General features: G+C 41.8%; 1 protein-coding gene across 1 annotated transcript; it reads left to right on the forward strand.

The window, feature by feature from the left end:
* LOC123363288 (highly reducing polyketide synthase cm3B-like) lies at positions 1 to 25,353 on the forward strand. The gene is made up of 6 exons (XM_045004153.1): positions 1 to 58; positions 8,167 to 8,320; positions 15,914 to 16,074; positions 17,164 to 17,367; positions 18,005 to 18,186; positions 19,521 to 25,353. The coding sequence occupies exons 1-6, from the start codon at positions 1 to 3 to the stop codon at positions 25,095 to 25,097; spliced, it is 6,336 nt and encodes a 2,111-aa protein (XP_044860088.1). The 3' UTR covers positions 25,098 to 25,353.
* The last annotated feature ends 462 nt before the right edge of the window (positions 25,354 to 25,815 follow it).

Here is a 25,815-nt window from a genome sequence, read left to right on the forward strand (position 1 = left end):
ATGACAGCAACTGGAGATGAAATTGCCATAGTGGGGATAGGATGCAATTTTCCCGGAGGTAAGTTTTGAATAAATACAAATCACAATACTGAGAGAGTATCAAAGAGTGCTATCATTCAATCTTCTCTTTGTTTTACTATGTGATAAGATGTTTACAGTAAGTTTGCGCTACTGTGCAATATATAGTAATATCATATGGAAATGATTGCATTATTAGTAAGTTCAAGCTACAAAATGAGGATCTGGGTTTAGATTTGGAACACTCCCCGATGTTTTAAGTTCAGAGCAGACATTTGTAAGTTAATAGTGAAAGTCTCACTGCTCCGGGAAGTAGTGTGACTGACTGTGTCACTTGCTGCTTATGACAAATAAAAGACTTGATCCAAAGCCCATTGAAGTTCCCAGGAATTCTCCCATTTACTTTATTGGCTTTGATTGGGCCCAAAGCATTAATTTCTGTGTGACTACAGTATCTTACTGTATCTATAGTAAGTTTGTGCTACCGTGTAGTAATATCTAGTAATATCTAGTCCTGGGGGAATTCCGCACCACTGCAGACGTGTATAATTAGTATGCTGCAAATACCATACTTTTTTTCCCTGCAGAAAATAACTTCTGCTGGAAAGTTGCTGCAGTTCTGCCTTTTGCCCACCAGGGGCTGCTGTGGCACTAGAACAGAACAGCTGCTCCCACGTGGAAGCAGACCCAGCTGTCAATGGGGAAAGGGAGAGGTTGCCTGCCTGGCAGCACCATGCCTTTGGGGCCAGGTTAGGAGACAGAGGGATAGACAGCGTGGGGCTCGGGGGTCACAGACTGGGGTTCATAAGGACTATTGGGGGAGGGCGAGGAGGGGGTGAACGGAAGTGGAGGCACTGGGCCATATGGGGATGGGGGGGGGAAGGGGTGCAGGGCCATACGGTGGAGGGGGTGGCTGAGCTGGGGCACAGAGAGACATGGAGATGAGGGAGGGGGTTCAGGGACATATAGGGATGAGAGAAGGGGACTGGCTGGGGGGCACAGGGGCACATGGGGGAGGGCGTGCAGGGATACATGGGGGGGCTGAGTGGGGTGCAGGGACATATGGGGATGGGGGGATTAGGTGACTCAGTGGGGGTGGAGGGACACATGGGGACAGGGGCAGATGTGCCTGACTGAATGGGAGAGCCTAGAGGTCAGCCAGGATCTGCATGGGAGAGGCTCCCTAACAATCCCTTCCCACCCCCCAAAAAACCTGTTCCATATTTTTCCCACCCACACCCAACAACCCACCAGGTTCACTCCCAGACTCTGTCCCTCTCCCTCAGCTCCTCCATTACCGATGACTCCCCCAAGCTTTTGCACTGCTTCTGAGGGGAGTGGAAAATATGGTTTTGTATTGTAGTTCAAATGAATTACTCAAAATTCTGTATTTATATGCCTAGTAAGGAATCTGACAAAAAAACCCATTTCCTGAATCTTTTTCAGTGTCCACATTGTTACAGACATATTTGCTGACAGGTATTTTGAAATAAATTACCAAAGTAATTGAAACTGCTGTGATTATATTGTGTTATTTTGACAAATAAAATATGCAGAATTTTGCAGAATTTTAAAATATTGTGTGCAGAATTTTTAATTTTTTGGAGCAGAATTCCCCCAGGAGGAATATCATATGGAAGGGTATGCATTGTTAGTAGGTTCAAACTACTAAATGAGGATCTGAGTTTAGATTTAGAACACTCCCTGATGTTTTAAGTTCAGAAAAGACATTTATAAGTGAATACTGCAAGTCTCACTGCTCCGGGAAGTAGTATGGCTGACTGTGTCACTTCCTGCTTATGACAAATAAAGGACTTGATACAAAGCCCATTGAAGTTCCCAGGAATTCTCCCATTGACTTTATTGGCTTTGATTAGGCTCAAAGCATTAACCTCTGACTACATTCCTCCCTGTGCTCCTGACTTCTGCTTCCATAACAACAGGATGGGGCCCAATCTCTACTAATTGCTTCTTCACACCGATAGACATGAGGCAGTTTTTCATTGCTTTGAGATTTAGAGCAAACCTAACCCAAAATGTTATTTAAGAACAGCTTGTAAAACTCATGAGTTTTTTAACATGACTGTCAAGAGTTCAGTTCAGAGCTCTGTGTAGCTTTAAAGCTTGGCTCTTTCACCATCAGAAGTTGGTCCAATAAAATATGTTATCTCACCCACCTTATCTCTCGGATATCCTGGGACCCTCACAGTTACAACATCACTGCAAACAACTGTTCACATGGAGTAAAAAGTGGGGTCATTTGTAGGCTATAGGCCATATTGAGACCTGACGTAAGCAGGTTCAACTCCATTAAGATCCATGATTTATCCCGAGTCTGCATTTTGCTCTAATCTGCTAAATGAAAAGACCATGGTGATATTATTCTGTAGCTGTTATAGGAACATAAATACTCCTAAAAATCTGAGACTACTAGACAAGGTCATGCAGCAGTAGCCAAGAAGTATGTGTCAGCTTTCAGATAATGTGGCTGTTTGATTACATATTATCACGGTTTGTCATTATTTTCTCTCTCATACACAAACTGTTCTGGCAACTTCAGAACTTTATGGACTTTATGGATAATACCAGATTTCTGTGCATGCATACGTTCTAAACCAGGATTTTCTTTTTAACATTCTGTTTATTATGCTTTCATTATTACTCATAGACTATTTCTATAGCAGCTGTAGGTTATATTTCCCATACAGGACTTGCAAACTAGTCATTCTTCCTTAAATGGCATGCACTGGCCCATCCCATTATATGAACCTGAATTAGAACCACAGACATAAAAATTAGATACAGTTTAAACAAACATACATAATCCATGCCAAAGAATCAGGCTTAAAAATCTGGTTTTGAAAAAATACTAATTCGGAGCCAAATTTACCATGATTGAGGTTGGAGGAGATAATGCTGCCTGCTTCTTCTTTATAATGTCATCTGAAAGTGAGAATAGGCATTCGTGTGGCATTGTTTTAGCCAGCGTCATAAGATATTTACATGCCAAATGCGCTAAAGATTTGTATGTCCCTTCATGCTTCAACCACCATTCCAGAGGTCATGCCTCCATGCTGATGATGGGTTCTGCCTGATAACGATCCAAAGCAGTGCACACAGATTCATGTTCATTTTCATCATCTGAGTCAGATGCTACCAACACAAGGTTGATTTTATTTTTTGGTGGTTCGGGTTCTATAGTTTCTGCATTGGAGTGTGGCTCTTTTAAGACTTCTGAAAGCATGCTCCACACCTTGTCCCTCTCAGCTTTAGGAAGGCACTTCAGATTCTTAAACCTTAGGTCATGTGATGTAGCTGTCTGTGATACTTTCTTTGCATTTCATCAGACTTGCAAGTGAAAGAGTTCTTAAATCAAATGACACATTCTGGGTCGTCCCCTGCGACTGCCATAACACAAAATATATGGCAGAATGCAGGTAAAAGCACAGAGCAGGAGACATACAATTCTCCCCCTAGAAGTTCAGTCAAAAATTTAATTAACGTTTTTTTTTAAGGAGTGTTATCAACATAGAAGCATATTCTATTATTGTTTAACAGTGTGATTAAGACTACAATTAATTGTGATTAATTGTTTTGAGTTAGTTAATCACTTGAGTTAACTGCGATTAATTGACAGCCCTAGTAAATTCCCAAGTTTAAAAAAAAACTTAAAAAAATGAAAGAAATCCAAATTTCATTGGGTAGAAAGATCCTGACCCCCCACATGGATCATCATCAGGGCAGGGATCTTTAGTTCTGCAGCACAGTCCTTCACCAGTTGAGTTAACGAAGTACCTGAGAGCACTAGAAGGTTGGTATCTTCTAGGTGGACTTGTCACTACAGGGGGATGAGACATACACACTTTGCCAGTGGGTTTCACAGCAATTTGCTAGACAGCACAATAATGTTGACACTCAGGAGTAATAGGTTCAAATCCCAGTTTCTTTAGGGGAATGTTCTTTAGTGGTTATGGTTCTCCTCTCCCTGTCCCATTCTGTTCCTGTCCCCCACTCCCAGTTTGTGTCTCCTCCCCTTTTTCTATCCCCCTGGCTCCTGCATGTCAACTCCCCTTCCCCCACACAGCTCCTGCTCCTTCTTTCCTCACCTCTATCCTCTCATCCCTGGCCCCTGCACTCCCTTTTGTTCCTTTCTTCCTCATCTTCTGACCCCAACTTCTCCTGCCCCTGTCCCCCCACTCCCAGCTCTTAACTCCCTTCCTTCCCTGCCCTCCACCCCTTCCACCCCCAATTCCCATTCCTCTGCGTTCAAATCACACACTGGGAGCACAGAGCATAGAGGAAAGACAGTCTCCTTACAGGTCTGCAGCAGCCAGAAGCAGCAATTCCATGGAAAGTTCTGCTCCTCCTTGCATCCCCTGGCTGGCGCATGCTCAGTCACTCAGCAGGGATAGTGCATATGTCAGGGGTGGCCAAACTGTGGCTCGTGAGCCACGTGTGGCTCTTTTACAATTATAGTGCAGCTCGCGGAGCCCCTCGCCCCATTCTCCACTTACCAGACTTGGGGGAGGGGGTCCTTGGGACCTCTGCCTTGCAGCAGGGTGGTGGGCCTTCAACCCTGCGGGGTGCCCCTGCCAGGGCTCCGGCTCTTGAACTTCAAAGATTGTTGTATGCGGCTCGGAGGGTCATTAAGTTTGGTCACCCCTGGCATATGCAGTCTGATCAGCACATGAAGGGGGTGGAACATGCTCAGTGCAGATGGAACCTTCAGAGAATTTAGTTGCCAAATTCTAACAAACTCCTACTGAGCATATGCAAACTGAGATTTTTCAGAAGCTTATAACTTGGTCAAGTTTGGGGAGATTTTCACAGAGATGGGAAAAGGCACATACCTGTCTCCAGAGTGACCATGGTGTTTAATTTCAAGTCCTTTCTCCAAAGCATTGAGGTTCAAGAGCTTCTCAATGAAATGGTTATAAGAATTTACATGATTATTCTTTGTATTATTGTAGCTCCTAGGAGCCCTAGTCATGGACCAGGATCCCTAAGTATAAGACAAGAAACAACAGATGGATACAGACAGACAGGGGAGTAAAAGGAAACAGTGAGACAATATTAATCAGGATGCTAGGTTGTGGTCTTAGCGCACCAGCAGCCTAAGCAACAAAACAATATGGACAAAGTTATACATAACTGACAATAGGATTTACAATGGGAAGTCTCACTAGAGGAGTCACTATCTGTGCAGCCTATCATTTTATTAGCTCTCAACAGATGGAAAGCACCATGCAGTAAGTGAAAAGACAACTAAACCCTTTATAGATCATCTCTATGCAACTGCAGCTCTATTTCTGGGAAGATAAAACTTGACCCCTACCCCCAATAAAACACCAACTACCTATATTTATAGAAACAAACCAGACAGTGTAACCTAGTATATGAACGTAAAACTTACCTTTGAAAAGAACAAATACTGTACATTATAAGGAACAGTGACAGGCCACATCACAACAGTTTTACATCTGGGTAAACGCTGATGACTTCAATGAAGTTAACTTACATCAACACAACAGTGGACAGGATTACACATACTGTGATGCAGGAAAGCAGGTAGTTTGTGCACACTGATAAATATTGAATTGTGATCAGTATATATTGTATAAGCTTCATGGCAGACGTGAATGTCTCTGATACCATTAATAGCTTGGAAAATAGCTAGGTCAGGGGTGTCCAAAGTTTTTTTGGTGAGGGCCAAATACAGAAAAATAAGCAAAGGCCCGGGCCACACACAAGAGGTGACATATTGACACATGAATACTGTGTGTATTTCTAACTCACCTATAATGTGAAGAACATTGCTCTCAGTGGGAGCAGTGATGCTGTCCTTTGGATTGAAGGATGGCTGGGATGTCAGGAGAAAGTTTGGTGGTTGAGACACGAAGGACTTCACAGAGATGGCTATCAGTCATTCTGGATCTCAGTCTGCTTTTGTTCTGATTTAACAGAGAAAATGTTTGTTCACATATGTATGTTGAGCCGAACAGGCTCATCATTCTTTTTGCGTGGCGTCTCATCAGAGGAAACTTGGCATGATCCAAACTCTGATAGAAGTCAGGGAGGGAGAGAAGCTGATGTTGACTCTTCAGAGAATCATCACATTGCATTTCAATCAGTTCTAACTGCAGACTCTCCTCCACTTCTTCTGCATCCACCAGGAAGGGGGTCGAGAACAGCTTGATTTGTTTTTCAATGACAGAAAAATCTTGAAAACGCTGGTTGAATTCTGTCATGAGAGATGTAATTACAGAAGCATATTTCTCCTTTTTAGCAGAAAGGTCTGCCTTTGGAAAAGCAGACTTGATTTCAGACAGCGCAGGGAAGTGTGCAGCATTAAAGCTTCGTAGTTGTGTCTCAAACAGGCGGAGCTTTACACAGAAGGCTTTCATGTGCGCATAGAGGTGTGACACCAGCTGTTCTTTGCCTTGTAGGTTCTTGTTCAGTGTATTCAGATGATGAGTGAGATCAACTAAAAATGCCAGGTCTGCCAGCCACAGAGGGTCACTCAGTTTATGAAGAGGTCGGCCCTTCTCTTTCAAAAACTTGTCGATTTCTGATCTCAGCGAATAAAACCGCTGCAGCAAAGAGCCGTGGCTGAGCCAGCGCACATCAGAGTGGTAGAGTACATCCCCGTATTCAGCATCCACGTCAGATAAGAAAGCTTGAAATTCCCTGTGGTACAGTCCTCTAGCTCGAATTATGTTGACAGTTTTTACAACAGTGTTCATCACATCGCCCAGCTGGACAGTCTTGGCACACAGTGCTTCTTGGTGGATTATACAGTGCATCCTAACAGCCTCACCTCCGCTCTCTTTTACCTTGACGCACACCATGGATGCCATTCCTTTGCGCTCACCCGTCATGGCCGGAGCTCCATCCGTTGTTACTCCACAGAGCTTGTCCCATTTAAGCCCCATCTTTTCAACTGCCTCTGACACAGCGTCAAAAATATTTCCACCCGTCGTTGTGCCTTTTAGGCTCATCATATCAAGCAGCTCCTCCGTACAGCAAAAATTATCATCGACTCCCCGCAAAAAAATTAAAAGCTGTGCGGTGTCTGTGGCGTCTGTGCTCTCATCACATGCTATCGAGTAAAAATCAAAAGCACAAGCTTTCTCTCTCAGCTGAAGTTTCAGGTTAGCTGACAAGTCCTCGATTCTCCGCACCACTGTATTTCTGGATAAGCTCACGTTGTTGAAATCCTGCACTTTTTCCGGGCACATTACTTCTGTGACTTTGATGAGGCACTGCTTTATGAAATCACCGTCTGAGAACGGTTTGCCATGCTGGGCAATAAGTTGTGCGACTTCATAGCTTGCTGCTGTGGCGTTTTCCTGTATTTTGTTAGCACGAAAAAAAAACTGTTGTTGAGCTTGCAGGCTAGCTGCCATTTGCTTGAAGTTCTGTGCTCGTTCGGCACCTGTGTACGATGCGTAGCTCTGATGCTTGGTCTCATAGTGTCGACGGACATTATACTCTTTCATCACGGCAACATCTTCATTGCAAATCAAACAGACACACTTTCCGTTGATTTCTTTAAAGAAATATTCATTTTCCCACCGTGTTTGAAATCTTCTACACTCACTTGCTATCTTGCGTTTCTTCGGTGCTGCCATTTCTGGTGACTCGTGGTAAATATTTTTCTTTGCTTAATTTTGTTTAGTGGAGAAGCACCTTTTCTGTGACTGGCTCCATCTAGTGTTGAAACTGAGAAGTGCAACAGAGTTGAGCTCAAGCGCCATGTGCGGGCCATATTCAATTATATTTTCAGAATTTGCTGCGGGCCAATAAAAACTGACCCGCGGGCCGCAGTTGGCCCGCGGGCCGTAGTTTGGACACCCCTGAGCTAGGTCATTAATAGCTATGAAAAATATCCCAATGCTTCTCAAAATGGAGACAACAGGATTTTGTGGGGTTTGCTTTTTTGTTTTGTAATTTTGTAAATACTCGGAGTGCAAGAAGTAATTCCTTGTCACTGGGGAATTTACATTTCCTTATCTCCAGTCATTTTTTTTAAAAAGACAATATAAAATTTTACTTTTACAAGGTAGATCTAGGAGGGTTTCTATGTTGGGATGTGCTGTTGAGGGGGAAAAACATTTAATCCTGTTTTAAAAACTATTGATGCAACAGGTGAAGGAATCGACAATTTCTGGCAAGTACTAGTGGAGGGAAGAAACTGTACCGTAGAAATAACCCCAGAAAGATTCAATACCAGAGAATGGTATGATCCAGATGATACCAAACCAGGAAAAATATGCACGACGCGAGCTGCACTTATTGATGGGTAAGCCTGTTTCTATGCTCCTAAACCATTGGTCAAATTTTTTACATTAGATGTTAAAGTGTAATCCTGTTCCCAGTGAAGTGATTAGCACTGGCTTGAGAAGAGCTACCAAAATTTACATCATCTGAGAATCTGGCCCCTTGTTCATAAGATGAGCTGGTTGAAACTCAGAATTTCCATTCCACAGGAAATTTTGACATTTCAAAATGTCTGAAATTCTGAAATGTTCTGTTTTGGAAAAGTCAAACTGTTTCCATTCGTGTTTTTTCTAAAAAAACAACCAACCAACCAACCAAAAAAAAAAAAAAAAACCCACAGGGCAGTGGAGCCTGACTCTATGGGACACTTAGGAATCCTCTGCCTGGGTTCTATTGGAACTTCATTGATACCAAACTGTCTCTGCAGATCATTTTGATTTTCACAAATCAGCAAATTCTGACTAAAAATGTGTCACCGGAATTTGTCTAACCACTTTTATTGTGAAACCTGACAGTGCTATATCAATATCTAAGGTATATCTACAGTTATATATATATATATATATAAGATTATTATTCACATTTATAAATTATATATATATATATATACATATATATATAATTTATAAATGTGAATAATAATCTTATTTCCCTAGATTAGTGGTATAACATTTTAAAAAATATTTTTCTCTTAATATTTGATTTCTTCCATTATTTATTTCAATTCTTTATATAGTTTTTTTTCAGTGAATCCCCCTGGCTATTTGGTAAATATACTGTGGTAAAGGTAAATATTTTTGGAGGGAGTGTGTAACAGATAGAAGAACAACATAAGAACAGCCATGCTGGGTCAGACCAATGATTAATCTAGCCCAGTATCCTGTCTTCTGATAGTGGCTGGTGCCAGATGCTTCAGAGGGAATGAACAGAACAGGGCAAATTTGAGTGACCCATCCCCTGTTGTCCAGTCCCAGCTTCTGGCAGTCAGAGGACTAGGAACACCGAGGCAATCTTCACTAATAGCCTTTGATGGACCATTAATTTATTTAATTCTTTTTTCAACCCATTTATAATCTTCATCTTCAACAATGAGTTCCACAAGTTAACTGTGCATTTTGTGAAGAAGTACTTAAACTTCTTTTAAACCTTCTGCCTATTCATTTAATTGGGTTATCCCTGGTTCTTGTGTTATGTGAATGGGTAAACAACACTTATTTATTCACTTTCTCCACACAACTCAAGATTTTATAGATCTTTATCATATTCCACCTTAGTCGTCTCTTTTCTAAGATGAACAGTCCCAGTCTTTTTAATCTCTCCTCATATGGAAGCTGGTCCATGCCCCTAATAATTTTTGTTGCCTCTCTCTGTACTTTTTCCAGTTCTAATATATCTTTTTTTGAGATGTGTCAACCAGAACTGCACATAGTATTCAAGGTGTGAGCATACCATGGATTCATATAGTGGCATTATGATATTTCTTGTCAATATTTTTCCCTTTCCTAATGGATCCTAACTTTCTGTTAGTTTTTTTTTACTGCTGCTGCACATTGAGGGGATGTTTTGAGAGAACTATTCATGATAACTCCAAGATCTCTTTCTTGAGTGGTAACACCTACTTTAGACTCCATCATTTTGTATGTATAGTTGGGATTATGTTTTCTAATGTGCATTACTTTGCACTAATCAACATTGAATTTCACCTGCCATTTTGTTGTCCAGTTTTGTGAGACCCCTTTGTAATTCTTCAGACAGCTTTGTACTCAGGTATCTTGAGTAATTTTGTATTGTCTGCAAACTTTGCCACCTCACTGTTTATCTCCTTTTATAGCTCATTTATGTATATATTGAATAGCACAGGTCTCCGTACATATCCTTGGGGATCCTGATATTTACCTCTTTCCACTATGAAAACTGACCCTTTAGTCTTACCCTTTGTTTCCTATCTTTTAACAAATTACTGATACTTATTCCATGTCTGCTTACTTTTTTGATGTCAGTTTTTGTGTCTTTTGCTAGTTGCTCTTCAAATTCTTTTTTGGCCTGCCTCATTATACTTTTACTTGACTTGCCAGTGTTTATGCTCCTTTCTGTTTTCCTCAGTAAGATTTGCCTTCCAATTTTTAAAAGATATCATTTTTCTTCTAACCACCTCTTTTTTTCATGGTGGCATTTTTTTGGTCCTCTTACTTTTTAAAAATTTTGGATATACATTTAGTGTGAACTTTTATTATGGTGTTTGCAAGCATTTCATTCTTATGACAGTTTCTTTTAATTTCTCTTTAACTGGCTTCCTTTGTCATTTTCCTCGCTACAAGGGTATTAAATTTACATTATAGAATCATAGAATATCAGGGTTGGAAGGGACCTCAGGAGGTCATCTAGTCCAACCCCCTGCTCAAAGCAGGACCAATTCCCAACTAAATCATCCCAGCCAGGGCTTTGTCAAGCCTGACCTTAAAAACCTCTAAGGAAAGGGGTTCCACCACATCCCTAAGTAACCCATTCCAGTACTTCACCACTCTCTGAATGAAAAAGTTTTTCCTAATATCCAACCTAAACCTCCCCCACTGCAACTTGAGACCATTACTCCTTGTTCTGTCATCAGGTACCACTGAAAACAGTGTAGAGCCATCCTCTTTGGAACCCCCTTTCAGGTAGTTGAAAGCAGCTATCAAATCCCCCCTCATTCTTCTCTTCTGCAGATTAAACAATCCCAGTTCCCTCAGCCTCTCCTCATAAGTCATGTGCTCCAGCCCCCTAATCATTTTTGTTGCCCTCCGCTAGACTCTTTCCAATTTTTCCACATCCTTCTTGTAGTGTGGGGTCCAAAACTGGACACAGTACTCCAGATGAGGCCTCACCAATGTCGAATAGAGGGGAATGATCACATCCCTCGATCTGCTCGCAATGCCCCTACTTATACAGCCCAAAATGCCGTTAGCCTTCTTGGCAACAAGGGCACACTGTTGACTCATATTCAGCTTCTCGTCCACTGTAACCCCTAGGTCCTTTTCTGCAGAACTGCTTCCTAGCCATTCGGTCCCTAGTCTGTAACAGTGAATGGGATTCTTCCGTCCTAAGTGCAGGACTCTGCACTTGTCCTTGTTGAACCTCATTAGGTTTCTTTTGGCCCAGTCCTCTAATTTGTCTAGGTCCCTCTGTATCCTATCCCTACCCTCCAGTGTATCTACCACTCCTCCCAGTTTAGTGTCATCTGCAAACTTGCTGAGAGTGCAGTCCATGCCATCCTCCAGGTCATTAATGAAGATATTGAACAAAACCGGCCCTAGGACCGACCCATGTGGCACTCCACTTGAAACCGGCTGCCAACTAGACATGGAGCCGTTGATCACTAGCCATTGAGCCCGACGATTTAGCCAGCTTTCTATCCACCTTATAATCCAGTCATCCAGCCCATACTTCTTTAACTTGCTGGCAAGAATACTGTGGGAGACCGTATCAAAAGCTTTGCTAAAGTCAAAGAATAACACATCCACTGCTTTCCTCTCATCCACAGACCCAGTTATCTCCTCATAGAAGGCAATTAGGTTAGTCAGGCATGACTTGCCATTGGTGAATACATGCTGACTGTTCCTGATCACTTTCCTCTCCTCTAAGTGCTTCAGAATTGATTCCTTGAGGACCTGCTCCATGACTTCTCCAGGGACTGAGGTGAGGCTGACTGGCCTGTAGTTCCCTGGATCCTACTTCTTCCCTTTTTTAAAGATGGGCACTACATTAGCCTTTTTCCAGTCATCTGGGACCTCCCCCGTTCGTCATGAGTTTTCAAAGATAATGGCCAATGGCTCTGCAATCACATCCGCCAACTCCTTTAGCACCCTTGGATACAGTGCATCCAGCCCCATGGTCTTGTGCTCATACAGTTTTTCTAAATAGTCCTGAACCACTTCTTTCTCCGCAGAGGGCTGGTCGCCTTCTCCCCATACTGTGCTGCCCAGTGCAGTAGTCTGGGAGCTGACCTTGTTTGTGAAGACAGAGGCAAAAAAAGCATTGAGTACATTAGCTTTTTCCACATCCTCTGTCACTAGGTTGCCTCCCTCATTCAGTAAGGGGCCCACACTTTCCTTGACTTTCTTCTTGTTGCTAACATACCTGAAGAAACCCTTCTAGTTACTCTTAACATCTCTTGCTAGCTGCAACTCCAAGTGTGATTTGGCCTTCCTTATTTCACTCCTGCATGCCTGAGCAATATTTTTACACTCCTCCCTGGTTATTTGTCCAATCTTCCACTTCTTGTAAGCTTTTTTTTTGCGTTTAAGATCAGCAAGGATTTCACTGTTAAGCCAAGCTGGTCACCTGCCATATTTACTATTCTTCCTACACATCGGGATGGTTTTTTCCTGCAACCTCAATAAGGATTCTTTAAAATACAGCCAGCTCTCCTGGACTCCTTTCCCCCTCATATTATTTTCCCAGGGGATCCTGCCCATCAGCTCCCTGAAGGAGTCAAAGTCTGCTTTTCTGAAATCCAGGGTCCATATTCTGCTGCTCTCCTTGTTTCCTTGTGTCAGGATCCTGAACTCGACCATCTCATGGTCACTGCCTCCTAGGATCCCATCCACTTTTGCTTCCCCTACTAACTCTTCTCTGTTTGTGACTAGCAGGTCAAGAAGAGCTCTGCCCCTAGTTGGTTCCTCCAGCTCTTGGACCAGGAAATTGTCCCCTACACTTTCCAAAAACTTCCTGGATTGTCTGTGCACTGCTATATTGCTCTCCCAGCAGATATCAGGGTGATTAAAGTCTCCCATGAGAACCAGGGCCTGCGATCTAGTAACTTCTGCTAGTTGCCGGAAGAAAGCCTCGTCCACCTCATCCCCCCGGTCTGGTGGTCTATAGCAGACTCCCACCACGACATCCCCCTTGTTGCTCACACTTCTAAACTTAATCCAGAGACTCTCAGGTTTTTCTACAGTTTCATACCGGAGCTCTGAGCAGTCATACTGCTCTCTTACATACAATGCAACTCCCCCACCTTTTCTGTCCTGCCTGTCCTTCCTGAACAGTTTATATCCATCCATGACAGTACTCCAGTCATGTGAGTTATCCCACCAAGTCTCTCTTACTCCAATCACATCATAGTTCCTTGACTGTGCCAGGACTTCCAGTTCTCCCTGCCTGTTTCCCAGGCTTCTTGCATTTGTGTATAGGCACTTAAGATAACTCGCTGATTGTCCCGCTTTCTCTGTCTGAGACAGGAGTCCTCCCCTCTTGCACTCTCCTGCTCATGCTTCCTCCCGGTATCCCATTTCCCCACTTACCTCAGGGATTTGGTCTCCTTCCCCCAGTGAACCTAGTTTAAAGTCCTCCTCACTAGGTTAGCCAGCCTGCTTGCGAAGATGCTCTTCCCTCTCTTCGTTAGGTGGAGCCCGTCTCTGCCTAGCACTCCTCCTTCTTGGAACACCATCCCATGGTCGAAGAATCCAAAGCCTTCTCTCCGACACCACCTGCGTAGCCATTCATTATGGTCACATTTGTACTCGGTACATTTGTAGCCTTTGCTGAATTTAATCTTGTTCATTTCAGACCAATTCTCTAATTTATCAAGGTTGTTTTGAATTCTAATCCTGTCCCTGAAAGTGCTTACAGCTCCTCCCAAATTGGTGTCATCCACAAATTTCATAAGCATACTCGCCACTCCATTATGCAAGTCATTAATGAAAATATTGAATAGTACTGGACCCAGCACTGACCTACATGGGACCTCACTCGTGTGACAGACCCAGACCAGTGGGGTACAGGAGTCTGGTAGAGGGCAAATATACTGGTCACTGGATGAGTAGTTTTCTGTTCCCTGAGTGACCAGAGCAGGAGCTGCACTAGAGTAATCAGGAACCTGCTAGAACCAATTAAGGCAGACAGGCTGATTAGAACACCTGCAGCCAATCAAGGCAGGCTAATCAGGGCACCTGGATTTAAAAAGGAGCTCACTTCAGTTTGTGGTGTGCGTGTGAGGAGCTGGGAGCAAGAGGTGCAAGGAGCTGAGAGTGAGAGCTGCTGGAAGATTAAGGAGTACAAGCGTTATCAGACACCAGGAGGAAGGTCCTGTGGTGAGGATAAAGAAGGTGTTTGGAGGAGGCCATGGGGAAGTAGCCCAGGGAGTTGTAGCTGTCATGCAGCTGTTACAGGAGGCACTATAGACAGCTGCAATCCACAGGGCCCTGGGCTGGAACCCGGAATAGAGGGCGGGCCTGGGTTTCCCCCAAACCTCCCAACTCCTGATCAGACACAGGAGGAGTTGACCCAGACTGAGGGTTCCACCAGAGGGGAAGATCACTGAGGTGAGCTGTCATAGGTTTGTTCCCCACTTTGAACTTTAGCGTCCAAAAGGTGGGGACCTGCATGTACCCTTCTAAGCTTAATTCCTAGCTTAGATCTGATAGCGCTGCCACCAACCAAAAATATAGTGTTTTGGTACACTTTCCATTCCCCCCAAAGCTTCCCTGGGGAACCCAAGACCCAAACCCCTGGGGTCTTAACAAAAGGGGAAATAAACCATTCCCCCACCTTTCCCCTCCCAGACTTTCCCTCCCTTGGTTACCCTGAGAGGCTACACTGATCCAAACTCCTTGGATCTTAAAAAAACAAAGAGGAATTCACCATCCCCCTCCCTCCTTTTTCCCCCCACCAATCCCTGGTGAATCCAGACCCAATTTCCTGGATCTTAAAACAAAGAAAAATCAATCAGCTTTTTAAAAAGGAAAGCTTTTAATTAAAGAAAGAAAAAGTAAAATTTATCTCTGTAAAATCAGGATGGAAAAATGTTTACAGGGTATTCAGTTCATATAACCTAGAGGGACTCCCTCCCTGCTTCTAAGATTCAAAGTTACAGCAAACAGAGGTAAAAAATCCTTCCAGCAAAATACACATTCACAAGTTAGAAAACAAATATAAGACTAATCTGCCTTTTTAACTAGTACTTATTATTTTGAACATATAAGAGACTGTTTCAGAAAGATTAGAGAAACCTGGTAATGGTAATAATTGGAGATATGCCAATCTCCTAGAACTGAAAGGGATCTTGAAAGGTCATTGAGTCCAGCCCCCTGCCTTGACTAGCAGGACCAATTTTTTGGCCCAGATTCCTAAGTGGCCCCCTCAAGGATTGAATTCACAACCCTGGGTTTAGCAGGCCAATGCTCAAACCACTGAGCTATCTCTCCCCTGCCACTTGGTTGCATGTCTGGTCCCTCTTAGCCCCAAGAGTGAACAGCCCCCAAAACAAAGAACACAAACAAAACCTTCCCTCCAACAAGATTTGAAAGTATCTTGTCCCTTTGTTGGTCCTCTAGTCAGGTGTCAGCCAGGTTTACTGAGCTTCTTAACCCTTTACAGGTAAAAGAGACATTAACCCTTAACTATCTGTTTATGACATGAGCAAATCTGCCAATAAGCGCAGGACCCACCAAGGTAGAGGAGGAACTTTGTCACACTAGATATACTCTCCCAGTTTGATAGCAAACCTTTGATAACTACTCTTGGATTACACTCTTTCAACCAGTTATTCGCCAACTTTATAGTAACTTCACCTAGATCACATTTCCCTAGCTTCCTTATAAGAATCTCATGCCATTTCCTGATCTGTATGTCTTAGATTTAACACATTTGACAACAAGCTGTTTGGAATTAGTGATGTGGAAGCTGAGCGCATGGATCCTCAACAAAAGTTACTCCTGGAATGCACGTACAGAGCACTGGAGGATGCAGGAGTCACAATGGAACATGTCAGTGGCAGCAAAACAGGGGTTTTTGTTGGTAAGCTCGCAGTCTAGTGGTGAACCAATTCGGAAACTTAGCATCTTGGGAAACAGTACACATTTCCATATACTTTACATAGTTATCTAACATTATTCATGTAATGATGGAATATCTAAAGCTACCATGCTCTGAACAATGCTGCACATTGTATGTTATGAACAGCTGACATTGTCTAATGAATTAATTGTATTGTTCATTGTTACATAAATCACAAACAGCACTGCCTGGCTAAGGAGGGGGATGGACGCTGTGCTCTCCGGATGGAGATAACAGTGTGGAAGCTTCCCTTGCACTCCTGATGACTCTGGCAGCCTTTTGCCTCCAGCTTGTGGTGCTCCAGCTGGTCGTACTCCTCTCTCCTCCCACTGCATGGCTGCATGCCCACACGATCAGCAACACGGCCCCTTTCCCCTCATCTACCTGCTCATGGGGAGTCTATTGGGAGTGCAGCTCTTGCTCTTGCCTCACTCAACCCAATGTCTCATAAGCCAGCTAAGTCCTGCATGGCCACACGGGATGGGGATGGTTCTTATAAGGCCTCACTGCCCTGCTCAGCTGCATAGGGCTGTGCCAGTATCGAGCACTAAGGCCGGGGCTACAGAAGAAAGTTGTGCTGGTTTCACTAAAGGTGTGATTTTAAAACCCAGTCAGTTAAAATAGTTCAAAAGATTCCACAGACTCGGTTTCAGTTTTAAACAAGGCTTATTTTGGTTTAGTTTAAGTTAATTAGGAATCCGTTTAAGTTAAACCAAAATAGGGGTTTGTCCTAGTGTCACTGAATCAGTTTAGAATCACACCTTTAGTTAGACCAGTGCAACTTTCTCTTGCAGACGAGGCCTTCATGTCATTTAATACCTTCAGACAAATTTCAAATGTTAAATATGTAGATAAGGAGTAAAATCCTGGCCGCACTGAAGTCAATGGGAGTTTTGCCATTGACTTCAGTACAGCCAGGATTTCACTCTAGGTGCTGATGTAGGGTGGCACATGATAAAACTACAAGAGCAAAGAACACCACTAGGTTTGGATCTGATCATATGTTTTAATCTCTCTCGTTAACATGAAACATGTCTGCTGTTTTTACAGGTCTTATGAATCGAGACTATGAGATCATATCAAGCAGAGCTGTAACTGAAATAAATCATTATGATGGAACTGGGGTAGCAGTAAGCATAGCTGCTAACAGGATTTCATACACTTTTAATCTGACTGGACCATCACTTTCCATTGATACTGCCTGCTCATCATTTCTTTTTGCTTTGCATTATGCCTCGCAAGCAGTCAAACAAGGTACTGGGACTAAAAGTAAATAAGAAAATAAATTAGGGTTGATACTGTAGTTAAGTTACTATAGGTATATATGTGCAGTGTCTCACTGGAATTTGACTAATGTCACAGCTGGTACGGGCTAAAACCATTTGTTTTTTGCCATTACCAAAATGAAAGTTTTCACCCTCAGTTCAACCAGTACGGGTTACAGGGCTTTATATCACCTGTGACAAGCAACAGCAACTGTCAAACAATATCACTTATTTTTGGCACCCATAAAAGATGTAAGCCTTTGTTAATGTCTGCCATTCTTTCAAATCACATTATCATGATTCATGAAGGGGTGGATGTTTTTTGTTTTTATAAAAGACCAAGAGTGTTTACTCTCTCAATGGCTTCTATTAATATGCTGCTGTCTGCTCAGGCCCATTCCAAACACTGAGAATTTTACCATCTGTTGGATATCAGGGCCTGAAAGTTTGAATATGTCTATGCACTTTCAGTGGGTCAGTTCTGTTTTTATAATCTCTCTGCAATTTCTATCATTTTATCACTAATGGGCAATGTTAACAATTCCAAATATTACTACAGTGTATTAATGTAAATCTGTAGAAATGCACAGAAGATGGAAAACAGTCACACATTTCTTTTACCACAGGAGACTGTGAAGCGGCTCTGTGTGGAGGAGTGAACTGCATTATAGATCCCCGCACCTTCGTATCTCTGAGTAAAGCAAAAATGATCTCTCCCGAGGGGATGAGTATGCCCTTTACTAAAAAGGCAAATGGTTACGGAAGGGGAGAAGGCTGTGGCGTTCTTTTACTGAAGCCACTAAAAAAGGTAGGTTCATTTTCATAGAGCTTCCAAAAATAAGATTTCCAAATACCCAGGACTCTGCAATTCCCATTCTAATATGATCTGGAGAAAGGGGTAAACAGTGAGGTGGCAAAGTTTGCAGACAATACTAAACTACTCAAGATAGTTAAGACCAAAGCAGATTGTGAAGAACTTCAAAAAGATCTCACAAAACTAAGTGATTGGGCAACAAAATGGCAAATGAAATTTAATGTGGATAAATGTAAAGTAATGCACCTTGGAAAAAATAACCCCAACTATACATACAACATGATGGGGGCTAATTTAGCTACAATGAGTCAGGAAAAAGATCTTGGAGTCATTGTGGATAGTTCTCTGAAGATGTCCACGCAGTGTGCAGAGGCGGTCAAAAAAGCAAACAGGATGTTAGGAATCATTAAAAAGGGGATAGAGAATAAGACTGAGAATATAGCATTGCCCTTGTATAAATCCATGGTACGCCCACATCTCGAATACTGTGTACAGATGTGGTCTCCTCACCTCAAAAAAGATATTCTAGCACTAGAAAAGGTTCAGAAAAGAGCAACTAAAATGATTAGGGGGTTAGAGAGGGTCCCATGCGAGGAAAGATTAAAGAGGCTAGGACTTTTCAGCTTGGAAAAGAGAAGACTAAGGGGGGATATGATAGAGGTATATAAAATCATGAGTGATGTTGAGAAAGTGGATAAGGAAAAGTTATTTACTTATTCCCATAATACAAGAATTAGGGGTCACCAAATGAAATTAATAGGCAGCAGGTTTAAAAGAAATAAAAGGAAGTTCTTCTTCACACAGCGCACAGTCAACTTGTGGAACTCCTTACCTGAGGAGGTTGTGAAGGCTAGGACTATAACAACGTTTAAAAGGGGACTGGATAAATTCATGGTGGCTAAGTCCATAAATGGCTATTAGCTAGGATGGGTAAGAATGGTGTCCCTAGCCTCTGTTCGTCAGAGGATGGAGATGGATGGCAGGAGAGAGATCACTTGATCATTGCCTGTTAGGTTCACTCCCTCTGGGGCACCTGTCATTGGCCACTGTCGGTAGACAGATACTGGGCTAGATGGACCTTTGGTCTGACCCGGTACGGCCGTTCTTATGTTCTTATGTTCTTATGTCCTCTTATGGGAGGACATATTCACAACTCTGGACTCTTCTACTGTGAGGTTAATATCCAGGGCTAAAATATGTAAGCACTTACCTTGGTATAAAAAGGGTACATTTAACAGTTAAACAGAATGTTCTGTCTGCCCTTGATCTTCTTTCTATTGTAAAAATCCCAAATAATCCCATATATTTTTTCCTTTTTTTGAAAACAGGCACTAGAAGACTATAACAGAATATGGGGAGTTATAAACATCAGTGCAATAAATCAGAGTGGAAGATCTGTGACTCCAATCACAAGACCATCTCAGACAGCACAGGAAAAGTTACTACGTGGCATTTATCTGACTCATGTTGACCCATCAGTTGTGCAGTATGTTGAAGCACACGGCACAGGAACTCCTGCTGGAGATCCTACAGAAGCAGAGAGCCTAGGTAGCATCATTGGTAATAACAGATCTCCTAAAATGCCTGTTCTAAAGATCGGTTCTGTTAAAGGGAATGTTGGCCATGCTGAATCAGCTGCTGGCGCAGCTGCATTAATTAAAGTTCTTTTAATGATGCACCATGAAATGATTGTTCCATCTTTGCACTACAGAGAGGATATTAGTAGCATAAATACGGAGAAATTAAAACTATCAATTCCAACAAGAGTAGAGAAATGGGAAGAGTCGAGAGAATTTGGAAGAGTAGCTGGTGTCAACTGTTTTGGATTTGGGGGAACCAATGCCCATGTTGTTGTCAGACAGTTCAAGCAAACACAGGTTCTTCCATCTTTTAAACGACCGATTGAATTATTTGTACTCTCTGTGGCTTCAAGCAAATCCCTCAAATTGACAATGGAAGACACAGCTGAGCAGTTAAACATAAGCAACTCAGTAACTCTCCCAAATCTGGCCTATACATCTGCCTGTAGAAGAAGCCATGTTAATTACAAGTACAGAAAAACATTTGTTACAAACTCTCTTCGACATTTACAGCAACAAGTTGCATTAGCAGCTAAAACAGAAATAACTCCGTCAAAGATGACTCCACAACTAGTTTTTGTCTTCTGTGCTAATGGAGTCAATTTCAAAGGGATCTGCAAGACATTATTGAGTTCAGAGCCAGTATTCAGAGATAAATGTAAAGAAATAGAAATGTTATTTCAGCAATACGTACCCATCAGCCTCCTGGGATTAACAGAAAGTGAATGTGAGGATTTCTCCAGGCCAGAAATTGCCCAGCCATTGCTTTTTACTCTCCAGGTTGCCTTAACTTCTCTTCTGAAACACTGGGGAATTAAGCCCGTGGCTGCTGTTGGCCATTCAGTTGGAGAAGTTGCTGCCGCCCATTGTGGAGGGTTTCTTTCCCTTGAAGATGCTGTCAAAGTAATTTATCACAGAAGTAGGTTACAGGCGAAGGTTACCGGAGGCAGAATGTTGGTAGTTGGTAACATCCCTGTTCAAGAGTTATCAGAAGCCCTTGTCCCGTATTCTGGGAAGGTGTGCATTGCAGCTTTTAACAGCCCTTCTTCCTGTACCTTGTCTGGAGATGCAGACTCTGTGAGTGCCCTTCAGAAAGAACTAGCTCAAGTGTTCAGCAAGAGAGACATATTTCTTCGTGTTTTACATGTCCCAGCTGCATACCACAGCCACATGATGGATCCAATAATAAAGGAGATGGTGGAGCATTTACAGTATTTGGAAAAACAGAAGCCGGAAAGTGAAGTGATTTCAACACTGACTGGGAAGGCTGCTTCTGTAGATGATTTCACTACGGGCAAGTTCTGGGCCCGACATGCTCGGGATCCTGTTGCTTTCACACAGGCCATAGTGACTTCAGCTAAAGAAAAGGACAATGTTGTGTTTGTTGAAATAGGCCCAGAAAGAGCATTACAGAGGTACATAATAGAAACGCTAGGCAAAGAAACTAGAGTTTTGTCCTCCTTGCAAACTGATAAAGAATATCAGACTCTTCTTAGTCTTGCAGGGAATCTGTTTGAACTGGGATATAATCCTGACTGGCATCACTTTTATGAAGGGTATCAAAGTATTCCAGCAGCCTTTCCCAGGTACCAGTTTGATCGTAAGAAGCTAATGACCTATTTGGACATCCATCAGCAAGCAAATCGAAGAGCTGTAAATTCAAATCATCCTTTGATTTACAGTTTGAACAACGAGAACACCAAATTCAACTGCCCAGTTTCCCAGGCATCAGCACCCTATTTGTATGAGCACAAGAACAATGGTGTTGCTTTAGTTCCAGGTGCATTTTTTGCAGAGCTCGGTTTGGCATCTATGATGAGTAGTTTGAGGCCGAAAGTGCCTTTAAGTACTTGTCAGATTAGTATCAATTTTTTGGCACCATGTGTTTTAAACCAGAATTCCCATGACTTAAAGATAGAATTGGCATCACAAAAAACAGTGACAGATTTCAAAATACTGTCATCCTCAGCTGCAGTTTATGCATCAGGACAAATTATGAAAAAGTCTGAAGCTGCAGTGGAAGAAAACAGCATCTCCTTTCAAGACATCTTTCAAAGGTGTAAATCAGTAGTTACCGCAGATGAGGTTTATGAAACACTGTCTCAGGTTGGATTTCAATATGGTTCCATGTTCAGACAGTTAAGTGATGTATTTTATTGTGAAGAGCTAAAGGAAGCTATAACCAGCATAAAGGTGAACAAAGAGACAAGAGAAGAGATGTCTGACTATTGTATCCATCCAGTGCTGTTAGACTGTTTTCTACAGATGACCGCTGTCATGACAACAATAACTTTCCAAACCAGAGCAGGCTTTCCTTCTGGCATAGGCAGCCTTGTAGTTTTCAGACCTTTGGAGGAGGAAATGATGATATATTTGAAAACAAGCAAATCGACTGGGAACTACTTAGAGGTTTGTGGATGCTTTGCAGATAAACATGGCTCTGTTTTGGCAGAACTGAAACGTGTTGGGATCACCTTTATGAAGCCAACATCCCCCAGAGACAACGACTTTCTCTTTGAAAATAAGTGGAAAGAAATATTTCCCACTCAGACCATAGGAAGTTTAGGGGAAGCACCCAGAGTCATTGTGTTTGCTGACAAACTTGGAATAGCTCAGCAGCTCAAAAGATACTTACACAATGAGTCAAGATATGTTATGTATGAAGACTGGGACACATTGCTGGAAGCCAAGAGTTCAGAAATGTCCGCACAACATAAAATGAAAAAGGAGCTTGAAGACTACCAGGAAGTTTTGTTCATGTGGGGAATTCAGAAGTTAAATGACGAGTTCCCAAGCAAATTGGTGGCACATTTAGCTAAGTGTTGTGAGGTTTATCGCCAAATTATTGTGGCATTAAGAGAGAAAAAATCCGGTTGTTCAGTTAGAATAATCACCTACAGAACAACAGATAGAAATGTAGATCATCTTAACCCTGGATTTGCTTTGTGTGGCATGACGAGAACCTGCATAGTTGAAGTTTCAGAAATCACATTTCAGATGATTGACATCAGCTCTTCGAGTACACTGGACATCTCAGCCTTAGCAGATGTTATTGTAAAGTATGAAGGACAGGATCATCCAGAAATTTGGATCAATCAAGGAAGAATTTACACTTCGGAAATCAGACGCACACCATTTAAAGATGTGGATTACAGTCAACCTTCAAAGTCTCTTCAGAACTCAGAGACATTCACTTTATACACTACAGATCCTTACCAAGTGAAAGATTTATCTGCTGAAATAGCCAATAATACCATTACTCAGCTTGCAAATCACAGTGTTGAAGTTCAAATGGATAAAGTATGCATCCATTCAGAAGACTATTTTCCTGTTAGCGTTTCAAGCTGTAACTTTGGGAATACATTGTATTGGAATTCATATACAATAGACAAACATAAGCTTTTAGCTCTGGACTTCAGTGGCACAGTAACTGCAGTAGGCAGTGAAGTGAAAAAAGTTAAGGTGGGAGATCATGTGGCTTCATGTTATCCAGTTGTTGCATCATCAAGAGTCAAGGTTCCAGGGACAGTTTGTTTCAACATCAAGAAGTTTCCATGCTTTCGAAATGTACCTTGTGTGTCATACTTTATGGTAGCATGGGAAATTGTAAATCAAACATTACCGAAGGTGAAACACAGTGGGACTTTAGGTATTACTTCTACTGACCCAGAGTCAGTGTTATGCAAAGTGCTCACTCTGACAGCACAGGAAATGGGCTGGAAAACAGTACTTGCAAAACCTACGTCTGATGAGTGGCAACGTGTAAATCAGTGCAATGCCCTTGTTTATCTACCTCCAGTAGATGGAATGTCTAAGGAAGTTCTAGTCCGTCTTTCCCATCTCCGAGACCTTGTTTTAGTACATGATAATCAACAGTCTGAATGTTTTCGATACCTTATTGGAAGTGATCAAGAAAACATTCGTGTTCATGTACTGAAACTTTTCAGTATCTTTCAGAAAGCATCTCTGAAACAATCCCTAAGGGCTGTCCACAGATGGATCAAATCAATGCAAATGAAACAATTTAAAAACCTATCATATTCTGTTTTTCAGCAGACTGAGGACATTGAAAGTACAAACATTGCAGCGACCTCCTATTTCACCTGCAAATCTATCCCACTGGCTGTGCTGAAAGGGGATGTGGCGACCAACAGGATTTCAGACATACCAGTATATGAAGCAGAGAAGAAAATGTTTAAGCAGAATGCGGTTTACATAGTGGCAGGGGGGCTCACTGGGCTTGGATTTGAAACTGTGAAATTTATAGTCCAGAACGGAGGGGGCTGTATTGCAATACTTTCAAGGAGCAATCCAAGCAGTGAGAAGCAAGAAGAAATCAAGGCTTTGCAAAATCAGTGTGAAGGGAGCAGAATAGTCAGTTTGCAGTGCAATGTTATTTCTCACTTACAGGTTGAGAAAGCTATCAGTTCAATTGACAGAATCTTTCCAAAGAGCCCAATCAAAGGTGTGTTCCATAGTGCTGTGGTTCTGCATGATGGACGTCTTGAAGCTCTGAACTTATCTCACTTTGAGAAAGTGTTAAGTCCCAAAGTTGCAGGGGTAATAAATCTCCACCGGGCTACCCTAGGGCAGGAACTTGACTATTTTGTGTGTTATTCCTCTGTGACTTCATTTCTTGGAAATTCAACACAAGCCAACTATGCTGCTGCTAATTCTTTCCTGGATGTTTTCTGCCACTACAGGAGGAATTGTGGACTTTCAGGACAATCCATTAATTGGGGTGCCTTGAATCTTGGCTTATTGCTAAATCAAAACAACATTCAAACTATTTTGGAATCCAAAGGCATAGATATTCTGCAGGTACATGAAATTTATGAATATCTTAAAAAAAGCTTAATTCTGAATAATCCTCAGCAAGCTGTAGTAAAATTAAATTTTGGAACACTAAACACTTATGTCCTTTCTCGCTTTGCATCACTCAGAAGTCGCTTCCGTACACTCATTTCAGAAGAATTCGGCAGCAAGCTCGAGCTATCTGAACAAGGAACCCCTCAGAATTTATCTCCAGTCAATTCTGAAGATTATATCACCTCACTGGTGAGTTATCTCAGTAGTACAAACGCGAGTGATCTTACAATGAACACATCACTTGCATCACTGGGCATGGACTCTATGTTAGCCATGACGCTACAGAATCGTATCTTTCATGAAAGAAGGGTGGAGATCCCCCTTGTGAAACTACTTGATCCTCACACAACTATGTCAAGTTTAGCACGACTTTTAGAAGAAAGTTCTAATGAATGTGGGTCACTTGAGAAAACTACTCATGTAGCAGAAAGTATTGATGATGGAAGCTGGTTATAGGAACCCATTTCATGTAGTAATTTGGTAACTTTGGAATTACTAGGACCCTAGTGATTTTTCAAAACAATCATCATACACTTTGGGTAGAGTAAAGCTTTGAATGATAATAAGTTAGTTGTTTACCGCCAAACCAGCTTAGTTTTGGTACTGCACTTTACTCATACCTTCTGTATGTAGCACACTTTTTTTGTTAACTTGTATTAGTAAAAATACAGTAAATTGATGTATATACATCTTTATTTTGCAGATTTGTATATGAGATAAAATATAAGTAAACTGTATATTTTTTCTGTTTGGATATTAATGAATAATAGATTGATCTGAATCTTAAATTATGAATAGACTAAAATAAAACAACACAATATCTTAGCAATTGTTTTGTGATTTATATTATTATTACTTGCCTATTACATATGTTATTTATGAATACATATCATTTCCATTCAAATGAAGAAATGCTATGCATGATGCTACCACATATTGTTTGTAGTGTTGTAGCCACCTTGGTCCCAGGATACACTGGTCTTGTCTTTTCATCATATATCGTAAATCAAAAAGCTGTCTCAACTGCTACAAGCTTACATTTTTTCTGTTTTAGTTATGAATGTTTACATATCCATGAAAAATATCAGAATGAATATATATATAAAAGCACGCAGAATAACAAGTTAATCTCAGTTCATTGTATCAATTATTATCCATCCACTATTAAAAAGCA

The sequence above is a fragment of the Mauremys mutica genome, chromosome 2 (genome assembly GCF_020497125.1).
Source record: "Mauremys mutica isolate MM-2020 ecotype Southern chromosome 2, ASM2049712v1, whole genome shotgun sequence".
NCBI lineage: Eukaryota > Metazoa > Chordata > Testudines > Geoemydidae > Mauremys > Mauremys mutica.